The 23,788-nt window shown below is 40.1% G+C and overlaps 1 protein-coding gene across 2 annotated transcripts in view; it reads right to left on the bottom strand.

Annotated features, from left to right (window-relative positions):
- The window catches only part of LOC120915264 (netrin-1-like), a 130,466-nt gene that overhangs the window by 1,982 nt on the left and 104,696 nt on the right, over nucleotides 1-23,788 (bottom strand). For both annotated transcript variants that reach the window (XM_040325639.1, XM_040325640.1), the window contains 5 exons: nucleotides 17,724-18,748; nucleotides 9,493-9,681; nucleotides 7,490-7,639; nucleotides 5,213-5,272; nucleotides 4,186-4,266 (listed from right to left, as the gene is read on the bottom strand). In XM_040325639.1, coding sequence (XP_040181573.1) covers nucleotides 4,186-4,266; nucleotides 5,213-5,272; nucleotides 7,490-7,639; nucleotides 9,493-9,681; nucleotides 17,724-18,717 — 1,474 coding nt within the window. In that variant the 5' untranslated portion in view covers nucleotides 18,718-18,748. The remainder of the gene's footprint in view (nucleotides 1-4,185; nucleotides 4,267-5,212; nucleotides 5,273-7,489; nucleotides 7,640-9,492; nucleotides 9,682-17,723; nucleotides 18,749-23,788) is intronic.

The raw sequence follows: 23,788 nt of genomic DNA, 5'->3' as shown, positions 1-23,788 counted from the left end.
TCTTTGGGCCACAGTACTGGGACGTTGGGCCCCAGAAATATCGAGCTGTATCCAACCCTTAGCTGCAGTGAATTCTCTGCATCCTTGGTCGGATGCCTTACTGGGATCGCATATATTCTCCCTTCCCACTTATATCACTCAGTTTTGATTCTGCTGTGCAGTCTTTTGAAACACCCACTTCAGTTGGGTTCCACTTCCCGGGACCCCTGATAATCTTTAATTACACTTGAAGTAGTAGGTCCATCCATTTGCACTTCCCCCCTGGTCGCCGCAGGGGGGCAGTTTTGGTGACACCTGGCGATCGGTCTCTGGGCGATTTTTGATATTCTCCTGACGAAGCGGCAAGGCCGCAAAACTAGTTGAGATGTGACCCTCAATCCCCTTGTGATCTTCCCCCTCTGGGGACCATTATATCGGTGATCAGTATGGTTGTCACTATAATTTTAAATTGTTCATGCTTCTGTATGTTTTATTGATTTTGTATTAATAAAAAACATTTACTAAATTTTCTTTATCTATGTGTTCTCACATGTGATTATAATTGATTACCTGTACTGTTATAGTTCTACTGCCCACGCCTCTTGTCTGTTTGGTCTGGGGACCAAATATCAGACATTTTCTATGCTCCCTCTGCTGAATAGATGCTGAATGGCACTAAAAGCCAGCATAAGAATCTTGTAAAGGCACACAAAGCAGCTGCAGCACAGTGTTTTCATAATGTCCCTTTTCTAGCCAAGAACCTGGCTACATACATTTTTTGTACCTTTACATCTACTATATAGGTTAAAATATCTTTACTATATCCAGGGAAAATATGATGCTTGCTAACCTCAAAAATCAAGACTTGAAAATGAAAACATTAATTTGAATGTAATTCATGCCTTAGTTGGATATGAGGAAACAATTTTCTCACTAAGTACTCAATATTAAAGGTTATCCTGGCTTTATATTGCAGCTGACACATAAAATACTGACCATAAAATGCATGAAAAAAAATCAGAAGACTGAATGTTGTGGTAGTTATACCTTCAAGAAATGAAGCTGTCTTTTTTGGAATCAAGGGAAAATGTGACTGTGGCTATCTACCGACAGAATAATGATGACTTTAATCAAACTCGGATATTTTTCTCGTCTAGATTAAATTAAAAGCAGGGCAGCATAGAAGTGGTAAAGCTTTTTAACCTTGAACTGCTTGTGATAATGATCCCTTCCTGCAGTATTAAAATATATCATGTTTTTTTCTTGTTTTACAGTAGGTAGAATATGAAAGTGTTAAAACCCCTGACAATTTTGTATTGCTATCTGTATCCAAATTAGTAAGATCTTCCCTCTCTAAAGTTTGTTTTTTTACATACACTTTAAGTAGTCATTTATTTATTGTTAAATAAATGGGCAGATTATAGCCAGGAATGCTCAGATCTATTGGATCACATTAATTGAGTCATGCATGGCCACCAGTTTTTCACTGAACCAAATAGATAGTTGTTTTTTTAACGTAAAAAATAAAGTAGCCTGGCCATAGAAAGGCAGATCTGACTTGTCTGCCCTCAAAGATTTTTGATTACTATGTACTAGGAGTTAACACTTCCAATTGTTGAAGTATTATTTAAGATGGTAGTTTATCTAAGAGATTATCTCATATGCATTTTTACACATACTGAATATTATTGCGTGTATCAGGCATATCAAGGGCTACAATAAGGAAGGATATAGTATCCCTAGTTATTCAAATATACTAGCAAGAATAATAGCTTATATAATTGCAATAAAATAGGTTTTCCACTCTTCAAAAAGTTGAAAATCCCTTTGGTGCCAATGCACTCAAAGATTTTTCAAAACAAGAAATTTGATGCCGCTCCTCTCTCGGTATTCCACTGGGATATCAGTACTTAAAAAGTGGTGGATTCCTATGAGCTAAGGTCCGAGTTGTTTCCTGTTATTCAGAGGAAGGTTTTTAGAGAGCATTTAGTAAAATATATGTCTAACTTATGCCAATGTAATTTTGCATTACAATTGTCTTACAATATCTTGAACAGTCTTCTAAGACAGCAGGCTTGAGGGCTCCGTAGTATTACTCAAAATGTATACATACACCTTGGGTGGCTGCACACACTTAACCTGTGACCTCATGCCTTTAATTTGAGCTGTTGCTCTGTTGCTCATCATTTGTTTGAAGACTGTTTAGTTTTATTGGTCTTGACATAAAGACAATCAATCACAGATACTTCTTTTCTTTGCCTCTTATTCTCTTACCACTGACTAAGGCTTAAGGGCCCCTTATCCCTTTCTTTACAGGATGCTTGCCCTGGAACTCACTGTGTTTTTAATGCACGATAGGCCACCCCGAAAGATGTTTAACCCTTCATCGGAATATATGTGCATTATACAGTACACAAAAGATAAATAGGTACTCAACACATTTTGCAGGTAGAGACTCATGTACATATGTTTATGATGTATGTCTATAAATAAATGCTGCAGTCATCTTAAATCTAGTCTCCAGTCTAGCCTTCTGTTTTTACTCGTCTTTGCCCTCACTTCTTTAAAAGCAGCAAGAGGAAATCAGCTTAACTTGATAATTCCCTTTGTGCTGTTAAAAACATTCTTCTTACGCAGCGGGGCTTGGACCCGATAGTTCTATCTCCTCTCTTGCTTTCAGTGCTCACTTTACTTCCCAGCCGAACATTGCCATTTTCTCAGAAGCCATGGCTTTAACTAATCCCATGAAATGATGATCCTTCAGTCATCTTATCCCAGCTGTGCCCGTGGGATCAAGAAAAGGACCTGCTGGGAGGAAAGTGACCCAAAGCAAGCAGGGAGTAAAATAAAAGCCATGGAATTCAGTGCTTCAGCCCTACTAATTAATCTATTTGCATCTAAAAGGTCCTTCAAACTGGAGGTCTATCACATCTCATTTACTGACCATGAAAAAAAAAAAAAACAGCATGGCTATACTGATAAAATGGAACCTTGCTTTTGCTTTTTACCAGTTCTGTTTTATTATTGCAATGAGAAATTCTACATGGTGGGTGACAGTTAAATCAAGGTTGAAATCTTTATAAAGAAAAACAAAAAAATACAGGAAAATGTTCAGGGAAAGCAGCTTCGTTCATTTGATGTGTATTTATTTGTAGAGAACAAACATCATAACTGCGCTGTGCTTTGTGACAGTATTGGAGTGCAGCAGGGAGCCAGAATTGCGCCTCCCAACTGTACATATCAGAACAGCGCTGCAGAACTTAGAGAACTCCTAAAGAAAAGGAAAAAAAAAAGCATTTTTTTTTTTACTTCTGTAGCACCAATAAATTCAGGTTTAGTTCACCATAAAACAGTCTGTGAATATGATGAGCCTTTTATTTTAGGTTCTTTATTGCTTGCAAGTTTGTTCTGGCCACCATGCAAGAAAATAATTTCATTTAAGCTTCTCTATAATTTATATTTAGGTAACATATCATTTTGTACAAGGTTCTTTATAGGCTAAGTGAAATAAAGATCTCACCATGTTTGTTTATTCTCCATCATCCTCTGCTAGCGTGGACATTAGTAACCATGGACAACAGGGAAGCAAAATCTACATCCATACAAATTTAAAGGGTCTATTTAGAAAAAATTGGTTGTGCGTATGTGTCAATCATTCACACAGCTGTCACAAATCAGCATTGTCATTTGCCTAATATGTTTATTTCCTAGGATTGTGAGGCCTATCTTGTGTCAATAATGAGGTATTTTCAGGAAAATACTGCATTACAGCCTCCAGATGGAGGTGACAAATGATATAAACATATTCACAAATTACAGTGAAGGTTCCTGACAGCTGTGTAAATGACTGACACATTTGCATGGCAATGTTTTTAATAGACACCTAAGTGATTTTTCCTTATATAGTACTAGACCTGAGACCTGAGTTATTGTGTGCTCCTTCATTCCTACACATAGCTCCCAATAGGCTGATAGGAATGCCTACATAGGACAATAATTTAGGTCTCTGAGATCTTTGGGTTTCCACGCCTGGAGCTGCATCTCATAAAAAACAATGAACAATCTCCAAGAATTATAAGAATTATAGCAAGCTTAGAGTTGCTTTACAAAGGCCTAAAACAGATTCCCTGCTGTTCTGTGTAAGTGAGCATTCCCCAAATTTCCCTCTTGTTGAAAATGATATATTATCACAATCGTTATACATACCGTAATCCTTTTTGCAATACTTGCGTAGATTCATGTGCACACGGCTGTGAGATGGCTTACAATAAGACTGGCATTCAGAAACTAAAAAAAAAAGAGATATTATCAAATCTAAATCCTGTTACACAGCAAAACCCAAATACTGCTTTAACCTGCCTAGCGGTATTCCCGAGTCGGCTCTGGGTGATATTTCAATACCATTAGCGGTAACCCCCGAGCCAGACTCAGGATTGCATCGCAGGATACAGGGAGAGTTACTTACCTTGTCCCTTGGATCCTGCGATGTCTCCCCTCTGTGTGTGCGAGCTGTCTCCTCGCTCGATTGACTCAGTGCCCCTGAGCCGCCGAGCTCCATTCCCTGCAATGTTACGACGCACGGGGGAGGAGATCAGCGCCAAATGAAAAAAAGTAAAAACACAGTATAGATACAGTACACTGTAATCTTACAGATTACAATACTGTATAAAATAAATACACACCCCCTTTGTCCCTAGTGGTCTGTCCAGTGTCCTGCATGCAGTTTTATATTATAAATACAGTTTTTTCTGCCTGGAAACTGGAGATTGCCCATAGCAACCAAAAAGTGTCCCGTTATGTCAAAAGTGGTTTTAGACCATCTAGAAAACAGCGATAATAAATTAGAATCACTTGCAGAATTGAGCGATAGCGATTTGTGGGGAAATTCCTAGAAGTAATGACAGCGACAGTTCTGCAACTGAGCAAATTTCAGTGTTTTTGATTTGATTACATTATGCATATTTTTTTTTATATTTAGATTATTATATGTTATAATTATTTATAGTTATTTATTATATTATAATCTATGATTTTGTGTTTCAAACTTTATCATACCCGGATGTCTACTAGACTTTTGTTTAGTCAGATTTAAGTGAGTTATTCCTAAGAATTACAGGCCTACAATATAAAACGCCAAATTTCCATGCAAAACAATTGTACCGCTTTCAGCACCTAAAATCTGAAATAATCATACCGCCAGGGAGGTTAATACTATACAGTAAGTTTGATATACCTGATCCTGTTTTCCATTCCACGGGATATGCTGCTGTTGTAGTCATCTCCTCTTGAATCCCTAATTTTAAGCAACAATAAATATGTTAATGTTGATATATTGCAGTAAAATTTATTGATAAAATTTACCAAATCCTGTGTAAATTATTAATTTTCCAGGTATAACCAGAGCCCAATTTACATAGCTGTACCCTTCAAACACAAAGTCAATGAACCCCTAAGTTCATTCCACAACCACTAGAAACCTATCCTTTACACAGAAAAATGTATTTATTTTGTCAAGAAACAAAGTCATGCCAAGTAAATAGACAAATAATAGGTCTATGTATAACATGGAATTTGATGTAGCCCAAATGCCCCCCAAACCGGTATCATTCAGATAAGCATGTGGATAGACTGATGCAAGACAAACACGATCGGCTTTTAAGGCTTCAGTACACTTTAACAAAATGGAGGTCGTCTTCGCACAAACACAGACTCCCTGTTTCATGAATGTGAATGAAAAGGGTAAAATATGGCTTCATCTCCTATTCTTCACCTGTAGAGTACATCTCAGATGCGTTTCACCTCTTTTTCGGGGCGTAATCATAGAGGCCCCTACGATTAAGCCCAGAAAAGGACAAACTGTATCTGAACAGTTCTCTACAGGTGGAGAACAGAAGCTAAAGCCATCTTTTATCCATTTCATTTACACTCATGAAACAGGGAGTCAGGGCATGTGTGGAAACAGCCACCATTACAGTTACATAGTTAGGGAGGCTGAAAAAGACACAAGTCCATCCAGTTCAACCAATAAAAAAATAAAAAAAACATACAATCCCATGCACACAATCTTTTACTGACAGCTGATCCAGAGGAAGGTGAAAAACCCCAGCTAAGCATGCTTCAATTTGCTACAGCGGGGGAAAAAATTCCTTCCTGATCCCCCAAGAAGCAATCTGATTTTCCCTGGATCAACTTTACCTATAAATGTCATTACCCAGTTATATTATGTACATTAAGTACTTGCCTACCAGGCCAATTCTGATACTTCACTCTCCTACATGTAAAAATCATATTTTTATGCTAGAAAATTACTCAGAACCCCCAAACATTATATATGTTTTTTTTAAAGCAGAGACCCTACGGAATGAAATGGTGGTTGTTGCGACTTTTTATCTTGCCCGGTATTTGTGCAGCAATTTTTCGAACACATTTTTTTGGTGGAAAAAATAGTTTAATACATAAAAAAAACATTAAAGTTAGCCCAATTTTTTTACATGATGTGAAAGATGATGTTACGCTGAGAAAATAGATCCCGAACATGTCACGCTTTAAAATTGCGCAAACTTATGGACTGGCAACAAACTTTGGTACTTCAAAATCCCCATAGGCGACGCTTTAACATTATTTATAGGTTGCCTGTTTAGAGTTACAGAGGAAGTCTTGCGCTAGAATTATTGCTCTCACTCTAACATTCACAGCAATACCTCACATGTGTGGTTTGAAGGCCATTTACATCTGCAGGGTTGAGCGAGCACGCTGGGAGGGAGGGGGGCACTTTAAATTTTATTTTATTTTTTTATTGTTAATTTTACTTTTATTTTTCTATTTTGATGCTTTATTTTACTTTTTTTTGGATCACTTTTATTCTTATTACAATATTATTAGGGGGCGATCAAGGGGTTCCCTCAGAGTGTTGTAACTGTAGGGGGGATGGGCTCAATGAGAGGTGACAGAGATCACTGTTCCCGATCACTGGGAACAGAAGATCTCTGACATGTGATTATCCAGAATGGGGAATCGCCATGGGCACACGTGGCGGGTGTGCACGTGCACGTTATCATCCTTGCACAGACTGACATAAAGGTAAATCGGTTTGCGTAGGAGAGCCAACCAAAAAAGGGTTGACTTTGATGAACATTTGTATCTTGTCCAGCATGGTTCTCATTGTCCAACTAAGCCTTTAGTTTAAAGCAGGTAAATACATTCTAGCTGCCTAAAAACAAAATACTCAGCAGCTGCAGGGAAAGGCCATGCACTCTGTGTATTTTTTATAGGTTCAACACATCCCCATGCATTCAAAAAGATAACTACACAGAAGGTAAAAATTTCACTGTAGAGGGAGCTGTCAGGATACAGATGAATCGAGAGATTTGAAAACTGGCTTTCTATTTTGACTGGCCCCAAATTAATAAAAAAAATATTTTTTTTAATAAATTTGTATTAAAGACAACTTTAAAAAAACATTCACCTTATAATAAACAGAGTGCTTACTGTATTGCTTAAAATTACTTACGGACACACGGCATATGGGGAGATCGGCTTTGTTGGTATCCTTGAGTGCAGCGATTGCATGTTAGGCCAGTCACTCCAGTCTTGCATGGGCATTGACCAGTTGTTTGATTGCACATGGCATTGACAGCCCCTATTGGGTGACACTGGCAAGCTGCAGTAATAAAGAAAATAGTAATAATAGTAAAATTATTAGAAAAACTTAATTTATCTGTAGTTTATATCTATCTGTAACAGTCTGTATTTTTTTAGAAGGTATGTGCTTTGTAAGATATTTTGAGTCTTTAACTGAAAATGATTTTGGGATTTTTGTACATTTACATGATTAGTAAATATATAATAGAATAACTAGACCAAGTCTGTATTGTTTTAGAAAAATTCCCAACCATCTCAGATGTGCTGCCTGCTCAGTGCTCAAAAGCTCATTGTCAAAATCCTCTCTGCCAGGCAATCTCTATTCAGTTCTATCAAGAGTTCATACTTCATATTGCAAAGGTATATTAATTCTCTATAAAATTTAAATGAGAGAACAACACACTTGCACAGGCCATGTGGAAGGATTCTTTACAAGAAAGCACTAGATCAGGGAAAGGTGAGGCAAGTAAGGGTGAGAAGTTTTAAAAAATAAATGTAACTGTACTGAAATATGAAGATTCCTTTATTCCCAGTACTGTTCAAAATTTCCTCAAGCTGAGTTGGATATCAAGAGTAGGACACATGTGCAATCACAATCTGAATGTCAAAATACTGTATTGTTCTCCTGAAAATTCTTTCGATAAACATGCATTCTTGGATTACTCCAATGTGTTTGCTCAAAGCTATGCAGGACGTACCGGAAAAAGCAAAGAGGAATCCTCTTGCACCACCTTATACAGATTGGCCAATGTCATCTTCTTTAAGATTGGTGTGTTAGGGATGTCTTTGAAGATTTGTTGGTTCTCAGAAACGTATGAGTAATTTTCTAATTAAACAATTAATATGTTCAAATTGGACAGTTACCTTACAGCTATGGGTACCTTTATAAAATCATTGCATTGGGTATAATTAAATGATAATCACTAAAGTTGCTTGCTACACATTTTTTAGTGTCAGAAATAAAAAAGAATCTTAATCCTTTGTAGGGCTTATAACACGGGGATGGTAGAGGACCAACTGGCTATTGATGATCTGCAGTGTTAGATCAGTGGCCCCCTTCATCTGGAAATGGCACCAGCGAGAGGCCTGGATGATGGAACTAGGGTAAGTATAACTTGCTAAGCCAGGTAAGGAAAAAAAAAAACCCTGCTGGAGGACTTAAAGGGGGGACAAGCACGGGAGGGATGGTCATAGTTTGCCTGGAGTGGGGCTTAAAGAAGAAGTAGAGCCAAAGTTCTTTGTCTGAGCGAGAGCTGGCTCAGCCTCTCATTGTGCTGCTCCAATGCCTGAGCTAGCTGCTCCCTCCCCATCCACAGTCCAATGCTCCAATGAGCCCTAGAGGGGCAGAGCAGGGAGCCAATGACTGAGACTGAGGACTGAGTGATCAGTGGTCTTTGGTTGCTCAGCGTCTCAGAGGCAACAGGGGACAGATGCAGCATCAGACTGATCCTGCACCCGCCTAGGTAAGTATGATTGTTTATTATTTTGAAATCCCACACTTCTCTTTTAAACAGTAACAATCCCACTTATGAAAAAAAATGTTTGTAAAATATACATAGGACAGTTTTAAATGATATAAACATAATTCGAGCTGATGTGGAAAATCTTCATACATCTGCATAGAATTGCAAAATGATTTTCCTTTAACAGAAAACGGTAAAATAATTCCAGCTCCACCAGTCAGTTATTTAAATACTCTAAGAAAACCTTTCCCCCAAAAATCATTCTTAGATGAAGTGTTTCTTCACACTGGTATCTGATGTCTTTGGGCATTTTATCATTGAAAAATCTTGCCTAAAGACTGACTACGACAAATGTCTTAACATAAATCCAAACACAACTCAAACAGTGAAAGATGACATCTGTACTTACGCTTACAGGCTTTTCGACTGGATATAGCTTTGCTCAATTCACGTTTGTAACCCTGTTTACAATAGTGACAATGGCGCCCGGCAGTGTTATGACGGCAGTTTAGGCATATGCCTCCACTCTTCCTACCAGACAGCTTGTAGAGTTCCATGTTAAAGCGACAGCGATTAGAATGTTGATTGCACTCGCAAGCTAAAAATGAAGATCCAAATTGATTTATAATCTATAGTATTTATTATTATTAGTATACTGGATTTATATTGCGTCAACAGTATCAGTAATAATATGTTGTTTGGACAAACATGAATATAAAATTAAATAATTGAATAGAACAATGCAAAGAATAAAACAACTTTTAAGAAAACACTATAACATTTTGGGTCAATTTTGCTTTTTAGTGCATTTAAATTAATGTTTGAAATCTGTTTCTAACAAACAAGGGAAATTCTTTGTTGGAGTTTACATGCACTCTAAGTGTATTTTCGCTTTAAAAAAAAATATTGTTAGCTAGAGTTTAGTGTGTTAGTTACAAGCAATGTACTCTAGTAAGTGTTTTTATTATGGTAAAACATGTATTTGCTTATTTTACTTTTTTATTCAGATGCACTTTGCTTTGCAAATAAATATTTAATCATTGACAAAGGATTTGAAAGTGCAGTCGCTTTAGATTTGAGGGGATTATCTGAAATGAGAGGAAGCTCTGCTAATTTTATCATACAATCATGTACAAGCAAAAATGCTGTTTTTTTTTTTTCTTTGCATGTCCCCCTCAGATCTACAGTGGCTGCACTTCCAAGTGCACTTGCAGTGCACTTGTAGTGCAAAGTGGATTTGCCTTTAGTAAATAAACCCCCATGTGCTCTCTTTCTGTAAGACCAAATAGGTGCCTCTCAACTTTATCAATTTACAGAGAAAGCATTACTACTGCAAACCTATGTGCAATGTTCATCAAGTGTGGAGAAGCTTAGAAGGAAAGTAGAACTATATGAAAAAAAAAAATTTTAAATGCAAGGGTTAAAGGGTGGGTTATAACCCCTGTAATTTTTTATTTATTTTTTGCCATCTGTGTCCCACTTGGGAGATTTACCTTCACTTCCTGTCCCATAGCCAAAAAGGAAGCGAGAGGTAGTTCCTGCAAATTAAAGAGGAAGTAAAGTCTTATTTGTTTTTAATTGTACCTACAGGTAAACCTATATCTCTATAGTTTAGGAGATATTCAGGGCGCATGCAGCCAATGACGTCATCGGCATATGTGCTCTGAAGGTCCGGCTTACTGTGACAGACCTTCAGAGCCATATGTGTGTCATAAACGTGCGCACTTACCGTTCCAGAGCCCGCGAACACAGTGAAAACATTGGGGAAGATGTCAGCTGTCTTGCGGTGTGCGGGCCCCGCTGAAAGGCTTCGTTCTAAGGTAAGTATTTCATAATGAGCTAGTATGTGATGCATACTAGTTCATTATTCCTTTGTTTTACAGGTTTTTTGTTTTGTTTTGTTTTTCTCCGGTTTTATGACCTCTTTTAGGGATTTTCTTACAGCCCCCATGTAACCAGAACTAGCACCCCAATTTGTAAGATTTCCCCCCTTTTTCTTTTCTGGGGACAATCCAAAATTTGTGATTTTCTTTTACTTTCACTTTCAGTGATAATGGTAAACAGGACAATAGAGAGGGTGAATCTCCCTAACGGGGGCACAGACAGCAGTTAAAAACCTGGTAGGTGTTCTAATACATTTCCACTCTATCCAAAGCTAAAAGGAGTAAAATACTTTGAGGGAGTGTTTTATACATTAACCTAGAATTCTTTTTTAACAGCACCCTTACGCATTTCAAAGGATATGACTAAAGTACTGCTTCCAAAAATGAATGTGAAGTGATGAGCAGCTAATTTGCAAATCTAGAGAATGACCAACACCCAACATTTTTTAAGAATTCCGCAACTGAGTAATCATCTAGGAGAAAATGTTATTTCCATATTTTCAAATAATTTTTGTTGGCCATTAGTTAGGATAATCTACTGAGGGGAACACTTCTGATGCACAGTTAGTGAACTCCTTTTCTCCTTTTGCTCTTAGATGAATACTACTCAGTTGTGGTATTCTTAAAAAAATAGACACATAGGAACAGCGTTCCTTATGATTTACCTAAGACTGAGTTAACACTAGTGAGAACTGAATGCGGGTTTACATGTATCCAATTCGCATGACAGGAGATTGTGACTGGCTCTCAATAGAGCCGCTTCACACATCTCTGGAAAGGGGTACAAATTCAGGCAAAAACTCTGGCCTGATTCATCCCTGAAATGGAGAACAGAGACGTACCGAACCATCTGCTGTCAAGCACATCCATCTGCAGTGTACCCAGCCTAAAGCCGTGTACACACGATCGGTTTGTCCACTGAAAACAGACCGATGGACTGTTTTCATCAGACAAACCAATTGTGTGTGGGCCCCATCAGTTTTATTTCTATTGGTGAAAAAAATAAAACTTGTTTTACATTTTTCTTATGGAAAAAAAAATGATAGAAAAATCTGATTGTCTGTGTGGAACTCCATCGGACAAAAATCCATGCATGCTCAAAATCAAGTCGATGCATACTCGGAAGCATTGAACTTCATTTTTTTTGGCTCGTCGTAGTGTTGTACGTCACCGCTTTTTGGCACGATCGGATTTTTGACTGATGGTGCAAGACAGATGAAAGTCAGCTTCATCGGATATCCGATGAAAAAATGCATCGGATTAGATTCCATCAGATATCCGATCGTGTGTAAAGGGCTTAACAGTAGGTAGGTAGTTCTTTTTTTCTTTTTAAATGATGTGTTCATATTGGATGCAAGTTTTTCCTACTGGCATTAAAAGTGCTGATGAGGAATGATGGATCTAAGCTCTTTAATTGACTTGTTTGATGAATAATTCATTGTAAAAATTCATTATAAACCAAACAATGAAAATTCATTGTACCCTCAGAGTTCTTTATTCTTTCATTCTCTGTGACAGGAACACTAAAAGATTAAGGAAATGTAGTTGAGATCAATTTATTCTTACCAGTCCCAGTGAAGCTCCCCTGCTGTAGGATTTGTGCATTATACTATAGGCGAAAGAAGAGCATGCTGCATTGCAGGGGAAAATCAATAGCTAAGTCTTGGAATGTATCATATGTTTTGTTCCCTGACCTCCAGCTCTTGATGTACATTAAATTAGTAGCTATAAGTTAAGAAGCAACATGTAAATCTTAATTCCTTTCAGAAGCCCAAAGAGTTAGTGCAGCCACGAGAGGTTAAAGCTAGAGTTTTTACATCTATTGAGTTTTTAACATGACAGGCATAATGGTATTCTGCAGAGTTCTCAGCTGTTAATTGTCTGCCTGGACTACTGCCATGTAGTTTAGTATTGTAAAATTATTTATAAGTGCTCAGCATGACCCTGAATCTCCTTTTATGTAATTTAGTTCTTTCATTTTTATGTACCAGTTCCAATGAATGTTGTGAGAATTATTGATCACGTACACTTCTGATAAATAAACTAACACTGCTCTCTTAACCCATGATAGCTTTATGTCTGTAGAAGACTAATATGAAGGAACATGAATTGTAAAATAGATCAAAAGGGATTGTCCATATAGGCAAGTATTTTAAAGGCAGATGAAGATGTCAGAATTGATTCAATAGTTGTCTGGTTTATTTGAAAATATAAAAAAGTTCTGATTTATGAAAATTACTATTTTTTTTTTTCAAAATAAGGAATTGTATTACCACAAAATAAGTACAAGCAATTAATCCTAATTAAGAGTAGGCAGGAGGTTCAAGAAAAAATCTCAGGATTTGCAAAGTTCAAAAATGAAAAGTTGCACCCTGTGCAGGCTGTCCCATTGGTGTCAATTGGGATGCAACGGCAGCAAGGGTATGGCCTTGAAAGCAGATATGATGTTGGGAATATGCCATGCACCCACACAGATGTCAGATTGGAAGCAGCAGCCGTGTCTGTGCAGCTGCTGCATCCCAATTAACACCACTGGGACTGCTGGTCCTGAACTGGTTAACAGCTCTATCAGCAAAGGGAGGGAGCTTCTGAGAAGGAAGAGTTTAGTAGACTTAGTCAGGCAGCACTGCACTGTTGGAACTGCACTGCACTGCACTGTTGGAACTGTAGTCCAAAGGAGAGAGAGAGACTCTGTCATAATCAAGAGCTCCTGAACTGCATTTGCCAGGCTGTACAGTACACAGCTTCCTTTTGCTGCGAGGGAGACCGGAGAGGACACATGGCTGTCCAATGTGCATAATCACTGTTGTATGACAAGGGGCAGAGTGGGATCTGGAGTGCTGAGTTTGGTGGTGCTGACAGCAAGAGTCACCTGGGTGCAGAGCAGAGAGTGGACTAATTGTTGTGTGTGACCAGATGGTGCACTGCAATATCACTGGAGCTGGTTAGCTGCTGCTGTGGAGGGCTAGAGACAGAGACTGAACCCATTAAGAACTGACCCATAAGTAAAGTACAGTACAAAAATGAGACAGACCATATTACACTGGCAAGGGTGCTAAAATGATCCGCTTTTTATTTATGTAAAACCTTTATCCCAAAGAAAAAAAAAAGGTATTTCTGTAACAGTTCTGATGTCCAAATCTGCCCCGTGCTCATTCATCCACAGTTGTGTTATTAGCCAGATCACCAAGGCAAAACAGAAAACTAATACAGCCACCCCATGTAATGATTGTTAAGCTGCAATATATTACATTTTTGGTTTTGGTTTGAAAACCACTTGACAATGTGCATCAGCACAACAGCCTATAGTTTCTATTGGGAGAGAATGTAATGGTGATTTACAGGCATGAGATAGTGAGAAATGGGGCTGAGCATTTTTTACCCTATGATTCAAAGTGAAAAACAATGACCTTTGGGGTTGATTCACCTTCAGCTTGTTCAATTAAGCTTTGGCAAAAAAAGACTGGAAACTGATTTCTGGTTTCTTTGCAGAGCTGCATCAGATTTTGCACTCTCCAGTTTTAGTAAATCAACCCCTTTATGTCATTATCACCAGCTGATATTTTCAAGAAAGCTAGTGATTAGAATCAACATAGGCTTTCCATGTAATATTATTATGCTAAAGCTAATTTGTTTTACATCTTCTTCTTTAACAAATTAGTTGAGTTCTTTAAATTGCATTGCTAAGGTACATTTTCCTATGTGCCCTGCCATTGAATATAGCTCTCTACAAACACAGAATCCTTTAAAGGATACCAATATCTGACCACAACAACTGATTGATAGCTGGTTCTTTCATCTTTAATACATTAGCTACATTTGTCTTTTAATTATGATCTTTTCTCGTTTTTTAGATTATAGCTTTTAGCTTGGGGTGATTAGCGTGCATTAGGCAGCAGTTACTGACAGTCTTTATAAGAGCTGACCTTTTTTTGCCTCATCTCACTTCTTCCTTTCAAGAAAAATATATTGTGCACCCAAAACACTGCAGAACCTCACCCCATGTTTTTAGTTAAACAAATGTAGCATTACCCCCTAAGGCGTTGCAGATGACAAGCAGTCACATAATATCTTCAACTTTCCTCCAAACACAGTGAACAGTCCTTAAAGTGGATGTAAACCCTCATATATAGCCAGTGAGGTGAACAGCATCACCTGATTCATAGAGATGAAACAAATCTCTCTACATAAGTTTTACATGCATAGCTGCTGTCTTTCCCTTTCTATATTCTTTAGAATTCTTATATCGTGTTAGGATTTTTACTTCCTCATTTTGCACTGTCAGTGCAGTGTTGGATTACACTGGGAGACAGCTGATTGGAGGAAAAGAGGCAAGGCAGCCCCCCCCCCCTCTCCACATTGGAAGAACGGAAATGCTTTCAGAGCTCTGCTAATCTATTTATAGCAACCTCCAATGACACAAATTTCAGGCTGCTTTTATCTCCAGTCTCAAATAACTTGACAGAAGTTATCAGGTTGATAACAGAGCTACGGGACAGAAGGACCACGCATGATTCAGTGCTTTGGAGAGAGATGAGAAAACACAACTGATATACAGTGTATGTGCCCAGTTTAAATTTCATGAATCGGTTTTACAACCACTTTAAGCTTTGTTTTTGTGGGAATAGGAATTGTGAGATGCCCAACTTGATAGTAACAAAACCAGGGACAACTTCCTCCCTATATACAGCTCAACTTGATCATCTATACAACCCCAATTAGTTCCTCTTAGGCAGACCGATGTCTTCAAGAGAGACCTGTTACATGTGGAAGTCTCTCCCCTTATAAATCCCTTCACCGTATTGTAGTACTCACATTGTCCTCCTTGCTTCCACAACTGCATCTCCGGAAAGACTTCTCCTGTTGTCAGGATCCTTCCAGGCCAGCACCTAAAACCCAGACAAGGGGGTTTGCCTCAAGGACCACCGACAGTCTCTTCAGCTTTGAATTTCAATCTTGACTGCCCTGCCAGCATGACTCATACAATACTTAAGAGCTAGCCCAACAACCCTGCCAGACTCACCTCCTGGGGATTGGTCATTCTCCCCTAAGTATGGAGATCAATCCTCCTGGCCTCAGCCCACTAGCCTCTAGAAGTTTTTTCAAACTTCCAGACCCAGGGGGAGGCACCAGAGACTTGGCTGCATGAGTCACTCAGTCCTGAACTCTAATAGCCCTGACCCAGATTAAAAAAACTCACAGGCTTACACATGAGGCAGGATATAATTTGCCTAGTCTCACACTAGTAGCACACTAGAGGGTGCTACACAAAGATAAAATTAATGTATTGGTTGTATTGAATTGTATCGGTAACACTTACAATGAGTGTTTGGTAGTCCTCAGTGATCTAGGTCTGATAAATTGTATTAAAAGTCAGCTTTTTACTCACAAATTACCTCCCCCACCTGCTGGGCCATGGGCCCTCTCTGACATGACATGGGCAGCAGGGCAAGCTAGAACCTCAAGCATATATTGGGCCACCTTCAGCCAGTGGTGCATCTTTGACAGCCAATACTCAACTTTTAGTTAGAGCCTTTTGTCCATGCCCATGATTGTTAGAGCAGGACAGCCTTATGAGGAAAACATTTTGTTTTAAGATTATATAAAAATGTAAATCTGTAAATAATTTTTAGTGAAAAAAAGCTTTCAAAATTGATGGCGGGTGGGAAAATTTTAATGTTGGACATACCCAGAGAAACGGGGCTGTCTTCACCAACTAGTGTGGAAGTGCCAAGCTGGCATGCAGGCACTGAGAATATAAGGGGTTTAATTTCTGCTCCAGCAAAAACCTGGCATGGGAATATGGTTACTGGAGATGATGTTGAAGGCGGTGGAAAGTGCTGATTTGAGTTTTTCTAGGCGTTACTCTGGAGAAGGGCAGGCAGTCCTTAAATAATGAGTTCCAGGGAATCCCACACAATTCCAGACATGTTTTTCCATCCTGCCATTATTTTTACCCCATTTGTGTTGCTGTTACTACTTGTTAGGGATGAGCTTTATGTTCGGGTCGAACATGAGTTCGACTCGAACATTGGCTGTTCACCCGGTGTTCGCGGCAAATTCAAAAGCCGCAGAACACCCTTTAAAAGTCTATGGGAGGAAAAAAGTGCTAATTTTAAAGGTTAATATGCAAGTTATTGTCATAAAATGTGTTTGGGGACCTGGGTCCTGCCCCAGGAGACATATATCAGTGCAAAAAAGTTTTTAAAACTGCATTTTTTTTTGGAAGCAGTGACTTTAATAATGTTTAAAGTGAAACAATAAAAGTGAAATATTCCTTTAAATTTCATACCTGGGAGGTGTATATAGTATGCCTGTAAAGTAGCACATGGTTTCCTGTGTTTATAACAGTCTCTGCACAAAATGACAATTCTAAAAGAAAAAAGGCACTTAAAACTACTCGCGGCTATAATGAATTGTCAGGTCACGGCAATACAGATACAATTTATTGAAAAAAAACAGCATGGGTTCCCCCCCCCAGGCCTTTCAGGTCTGGTATGGATATTAAGGGGAACCCTGCGCCAATTTAAAAAAAATGGCGTAGGGGTCCCCCTCAAAATTCATACCAGACCCTCCAGGTCTGGTATGAATTTTAAGGGGAACCCCACACCAAAATAAAAAAAAATGGCGTGGGGTCCCCCCCAAAAATCCATACCAGACCCTTATCCGAGCACGCAATGTCATTACTGATATAAAACAAAATATTCATTCTAGTAAGTGAACTTGTAATACATTTTAATAAAGCTTTCCTACTTACCCACACATTCATGTGCATTACTTGGTGTTGCTCTTTGCCAGGGCCTGTCATAATAAAAAGGCTTGCAAGCATCACATTCTGGACCAATGGTGTTATGTTGACAGTCACACACAAGTCCATCCTTTGAAGCAGCACAACGGGAAGCATGACCATTGCATTTACACCTTCCACCAACCTGCAGTTCAGAAACTCCATAAAAAGCAGTCTTCCTACGTATGCCCAACTTCTTACCATGGTGTAGGCGGTTAAAGACTATACGGATATCTGTAGCAGTCACCCAATCTTGTAGAACTGGACTGTATTCAAACCTACGGGCTGATGGGCGACCAGCCAATGGCATGAAGGCTACAAGTCCTTTAGTGAGAGGTTTAACTCCTGTTTGGAAATCTGTACAAGTAGCTTCATGCTGCATGGGTTTTGTAATGGCACTAGTAGTAGCTTGGTCATAAACACGACGGCAATGAGTAGAGTAAAACTGGAAAGGGATCCAAGTCTTTCCATGGTCCATGGATTTATAAATTGCCATAGAATCAGGACGGGGAGAACAGAAACGCAAGCTGACATAAACAAGCTCAAATCTACGCCCCAGTGGTAAGGTCAATGTCACATTTTGTGGAAATGTTAAACCACTTTCTGACCTCCAGCATGTTTGAGCATCTGTGTCAGTCATATATGAAGGTGGATAAGAAGTATCAGTTTTTTTCTGGTCACAAAGCTGACATCGCCGTGATGTCACATTTGTAGAGTCTAGAAAATAACACAGTTTTTGTGGTGTTCGTCCACAAGTGCTGGAGGTGATCACCTCTTGTCCAAGAGCCACATTGATAAAATCAGGGATGCAGTACTTCGGCCTCTGTTTGGCATCATAGCAGGGGCTATCTGTAGTCCCACGGTGGGTTGAAGCTTTGTTGGAATTGCTCTCCTGTCCCTTGAGCACTGGGCACAGCAAGGAGATGATATAAAAAGGAAGAAAACCCCACAATATTCGAGGCATGACAGAACAATCAGGATGTTGGAAACATTACCTTAAAGAAAAAAAAAAACATTATTAATTATGTAATAACAAAACTAAAGTCGAATTTACATATTTATTAAATATATTCAACAGATTACAAGTCTGTTCTGTATATACTTTATATATTGTTGTCATATATTGTGCTATGTACTACTAGAAACAGGTAGGAAAACTATTAATTTATGTAATTGAGGCCCTGTACACACGACCGAGTTTCTCGGCAGAATTCAGCCAGAAACTCGATCGGAGCCATATTCTGCCGAGAAACCCGGTCGTCTGTACACTTTCGGCCGAGGAAACCGACGAGGGTCTCGTCGGGTCAAATAGAGAATATCTTCTCTATTTCCTCGTTAGTCAATGAGGAAACTTGGCTCGCCGAGATCCTTGGCGGCTTCACAAGGAACTTGACAAGCAAAACGATGTGTTTTGCCCGTCGAGTTTCTCGGACGTGTGTACGGGGCCTCAGAGATTCATCGAATTTGAAGAATCAAATGAATACAAAAGTGTAGAAAATTAAAAATATAAGGTATTGCACATGAAGCCATGGGGTTGATTTACTAAAACTGGAGAGGGCAAAATCTGGTGCAGCACTGCATAGAAACCAATCAGCTTCCAGGTTTTTGGGAATTTTTTTATTGAAAAAGGTGAAGTTAGAAGCTTATTGGCTACCATGCACAGCTTCACCAGGTATTACATTCTCCAGTTTTTGTAAATTAACCCCTATGCATGCCCCATGTGCTCAATTTGTAAACTGATATATTAAAATCAACATTGTACATAGTATGTTTCGATAAGGATGAGCAAACTACTTGCAGAATATTAGCTACCAACACTATCTTGATATTCACCATTTTCCTTCCATGTGTGCTTTTGCTGTGACATTAGTGGGCCATCCCACCGTCCTCTCTGAACCACCTAATGTAGCCAATTAACAAGGATGAAGTTGCTACTTTTAGGGCAGGACCTTGTGAATTTCATCATTAGTTATAGTAGAGAGATTACTGCTTCACTGCTCTCAGTATCGTGTGCAATTAGGCATTAGTTCCAGTGTAAGAAGTGGAAGCTGCTGTACCTGTAGCTGTAGCTGTTGTGTGTGAAAGTGCCATTTCTTCCTTAACGGGTCCCTTAAAATGCAACATTCAGTTTTATTGGCCCCCCCTACAATTTCAAAACAGGGTAGAAAAATGAAAAAAACAAAAGATAGGGAAAGATAAGTATTTTAACTAACTTTTTACTCTCCCATAGTTTTTTGCATGATAGGCTAGTTTTATTTTCTGTCAATAAACGGTCATTGCGTGGCATGTCTACTACTCTCTAAAGCAGGGGTAGGTAACCTGGGGCTCCCCAGCTGTTGTGGAACTACATTTCCCATGAGGCATTGCAAGGCTGGTAGTTACAATTACTCACAGAGACATGATGGGACTTGTAGTTTTGCAACAGCTGAGGGGCCCCAGGTTGCCTAACCATGCTCTAAAGCCTCAATTGTTTTCCTCTTAGATTGATAAACAGGCATTCTCAATACAAATTGGCATGTTAAATGTCATGAATGAATTGTAATTATTTTTTTGGTTTACAATAACATTAATGTTAAACTGCTGTGCTTTGGGGGGCGTGGCCAGGCAGCGGATGTAGCCGGACGTGTCTGAAGTGAGCTCCGCCGAAAATCCTTCTATTCATCCTGCGGAAGAAATTTATACTCACCCACAGTCACACCGGAGGATTCCTTGTTGCTCGGGGAACACGTACATACCTTTCCCGGTGTCCTGGTCCCGCGATGTCGTCCGGCAAACGGCAGCTGGTGAACAAGCCAGCAGAGCTCATGGTCCAAAATGGCGCGTATGCAGGCCGCACAGCGAGGGAGAAACACCGCGAGGCAGCTGAAAAACTGTTCTCCAAGCCATTGTTGAAAGAACCTACGGCCTCCTCCAGCACTCCGGAGGACTCACCGAGCGGAGGATCCGAGGCGGATGACACAGTGCCCCTGGAGGACTCGGTACAGGCCGGACTACTATGGGACACAGTGAGTACTCCAGAGCAGGCCTCAGATAAGACACAGGGCCCGGGGAGTCCTACCATAGAGGGAGAACCCACGCTGAGAGATATATTCACTGCAGTCACTTCATGTAATGTATCCCTGGCAGTACTGACCACGGAAGTAAAAGGGATGAAGTCAGAAATCTCATTTCTCAGACAGGATGCCCAAAAAATGAGAGAAAGAACCTCAGCATTAGAGGAAAGAGTGAGCACCATTGAAGATGACATGGGGCCTATGCAGAGGGACCTGACCTACAATAACCATTTAATAGACCAACACTCTTCTCGTTTGGAGGAATTAGAGAACAGGATGAGAAGAAATAACGTAAGGGCTATAGGCCTACCTGAGAAAATGGAAGGAAAAAACCCTGTGGAGTTCATTGAGAAGTGGCTGATTGCAGCTTTTGGAAGAGAAGCATTCTCCCCTATGTTTTCTGTTGAACGGGCACACAGGGTGCCTTCTAGACCCCCACAGCCTGGAGCACCGCCTAGACCATTCCTGTTTAAATTCCTACATTATCGGGACAGGGACGCCACTTTATACAATGCCAGAATTAATCCAGCAGCACTGAGGGTTGACAATACTAAAGTCTCCCTATTCCCGGACTTTTCTGCTGAGTTACAGAAGAAGAGAAGCAAGTTCCTGGATGTGAAACGCCGTCTGAGGGACCTCGACTTGAAATACGCCATGTTGTACCCGGCCCGCCTTCGGGTAGAGGTTTTTGGTGCTGTCCAATTTTTTGATTCCCCGGCCACTGCAGCACACTGGCTGGATCGGGAAGAGCAATCCATCAAAGAGGCGAGGGGTAGACGACCGGCAGTCTGAAAAGAAAGTCTAATCTGATGACCCAGCATATTATGTGCTCACTTTCCTAGTTGCCTTTGTAAGGCGGTTTTTGTTCACTTTGGTCACTAAGGCCCAGAGTTTTGCTGTTGAGAAGCTCTAAGACACTGTGGTGCGCTTCCACTGTTGCCCCCAATAGGGTTGTTTCAGGCCCTAACTTGCCCCCTGGGTAAACTTTCGTTAGCCACGTTGGCTACATTACATATGATACTAAGGAGCGATGATCCCGCCATGCTCTGCTCTCAGGAAACTGCTCTGTATACTTCTTTGTTGTTTTTTCTGTTTTTTTTACTATTTTTTTCTATGCTCTCCCTAGCCTGTAGCCCACATGATCATGAAATGGGGTTCCCTTACTGCAGTAGACAAGGGTCCCAGAATGGTAGTATGCTTATTGCTTGTGTTATGCCTCTAACCTCCAAGATGGTCATAAATGATGCTTTAGATAATTTTTACTTATACGGTATAAGATTGTATTCTCCTACTGATATTAAGATTCCGGTAGCATGTCTAATATGACTAGGTGTCTGTCGTGGAATGTCCGAGGCCTGAATAGTCCGGTGAAGCGCCTTGAGGTACTGCGCACTATTAAAAGATTGGGCGCGGAGGTAATCTGTCTGCAGGAGACTCACCTCCCCCCGGGTTCTACCCCAAAACTGGCAACTAGGCAATTTTGCCACCAATATCATTCTACCCATACGGTTTACTCGAGGGGAGTGAGTGTCCTGATCCGTAGTGGTACACAGTACACACTTATAAATGTTAAGATAGATCCCGAGGGCAGATATGTCTTTTTATATTGTTCCCTTTATGGGGTCAAATGTGTATTAGCGGGAGTGTATATCCCCCCACCATTCTCATCTAATGTCTTGAAAACACTGGCTGAATTTGTGTCCTGTCTTCCTGGTATTCCAGTCCTAGTAATAGGGGACTTTAATAACCTAATGGATCACGAAAAGGACAAACTTAAGACTGGTGCGGGACAGGGGGAACATGATAGGAAGGGTCCCACACCTTTTGCCCGTTTAATTGAGGAATTAGGCCTGTTTGATGTCTGGAGACTGCATAACCCTGATTCTAGAATTTATTCCTGCAGGTCAGCTTCTGTAGGGGGATTGTCAAGGATAGACATGGGTTTCGGTAATGGTCTTTTACTACCATTGGTACGGAACTCGGCATACCACCCGAGACACACTTCCGATCATTCCCCGTTTACGGTAGATTTGGGCCTGGGTGAAAGACGAGGTAAAACACTGTGGAAACTCAACCCGTTCTGGTTGTCTCTTATTCCGGAACCAGACCCAATCCCGGCATTACTTAGTGAGTTCTTTAGGGATAACTTAGGCACGGCGGACATTCATGTGGTGTGGGATGCGGCTAAAGCCTTTATGAGAGGCCAATTTATTAGAACTATCAACCAAATTAAATCGGGCACAAAGGAATGGGAGACACGTGTGTTAGAGGAAGCTCGCAGCTCAGAGGCAGCCTACGTAGCAGATCCATCTAATGATGGCTTAAAAAGACAGTGGATGGCCTCCCATACCATGCTTAAAGACCTATCGTTTCAACTTGCAGAAAACAAAAGGTTCTTCTTACAACAGAGACATTTTGAGGAGGGTGAAAATACAGGTCATATGCTGGCGATCCTGGCTAGATCACAGCAACCCCCTTCTCATATTGCAGTGGTAGCGGATGCGGGGGGGACACTATGCCACTCCACACGTTCCATTATAACTTGCTTCCAAGAATTTTTCCAAAACGTATACTCCTCTAAGGTCAGCCCCACTAGTGAACAGTTGCACTCTTTCTTGGATAAATATCAGCTACCAAAATTTCCTGGGTCGGATGTAGCCATGCTTAATGCTCCCCTTACTAGTGAGGAACTTCTGGAGGCACTGGCGCAGGCACATAATGGGCGGGCGCCAGGGGCTGACGGTCTTCCCTCTGAGATTTATTGCAGATACTCCGAGCAACTCATCCCCATTTTACTAAAAGTTTATAATACAGCTTTTGAAACTGGAATTCTACCCCCGTCTATGAATGAGGCCCTGGTTGTGGTTCTGTTGAAGCCTGGTAAGGATCCTCTCTCACCAGACTCCTATAGACCGATCTCTCTCTTGACATTTGACATTAAGTTGCTGGCTAGAGTTCTGGCCACCAGACTCTCCAAATGTA

This window comes from Rana temporaria, chromosome 10 (assembly GCF_905171775.1).
Source record: "Rana temporaria chromosome 10, aRanTem1.1, whole genome shotgun sequence".
In the NCBI taxonomy this organism is placed as follows: Eukaryota; Metazoa; Chordata; class Amphibia; order Anura; family Ranidae; genus Rana; species Rana temporaria.
Note: the sequence above shows the minus strand (reverse complement) of the source record. Positions and strands in the feature narration are given on the sequence as shown.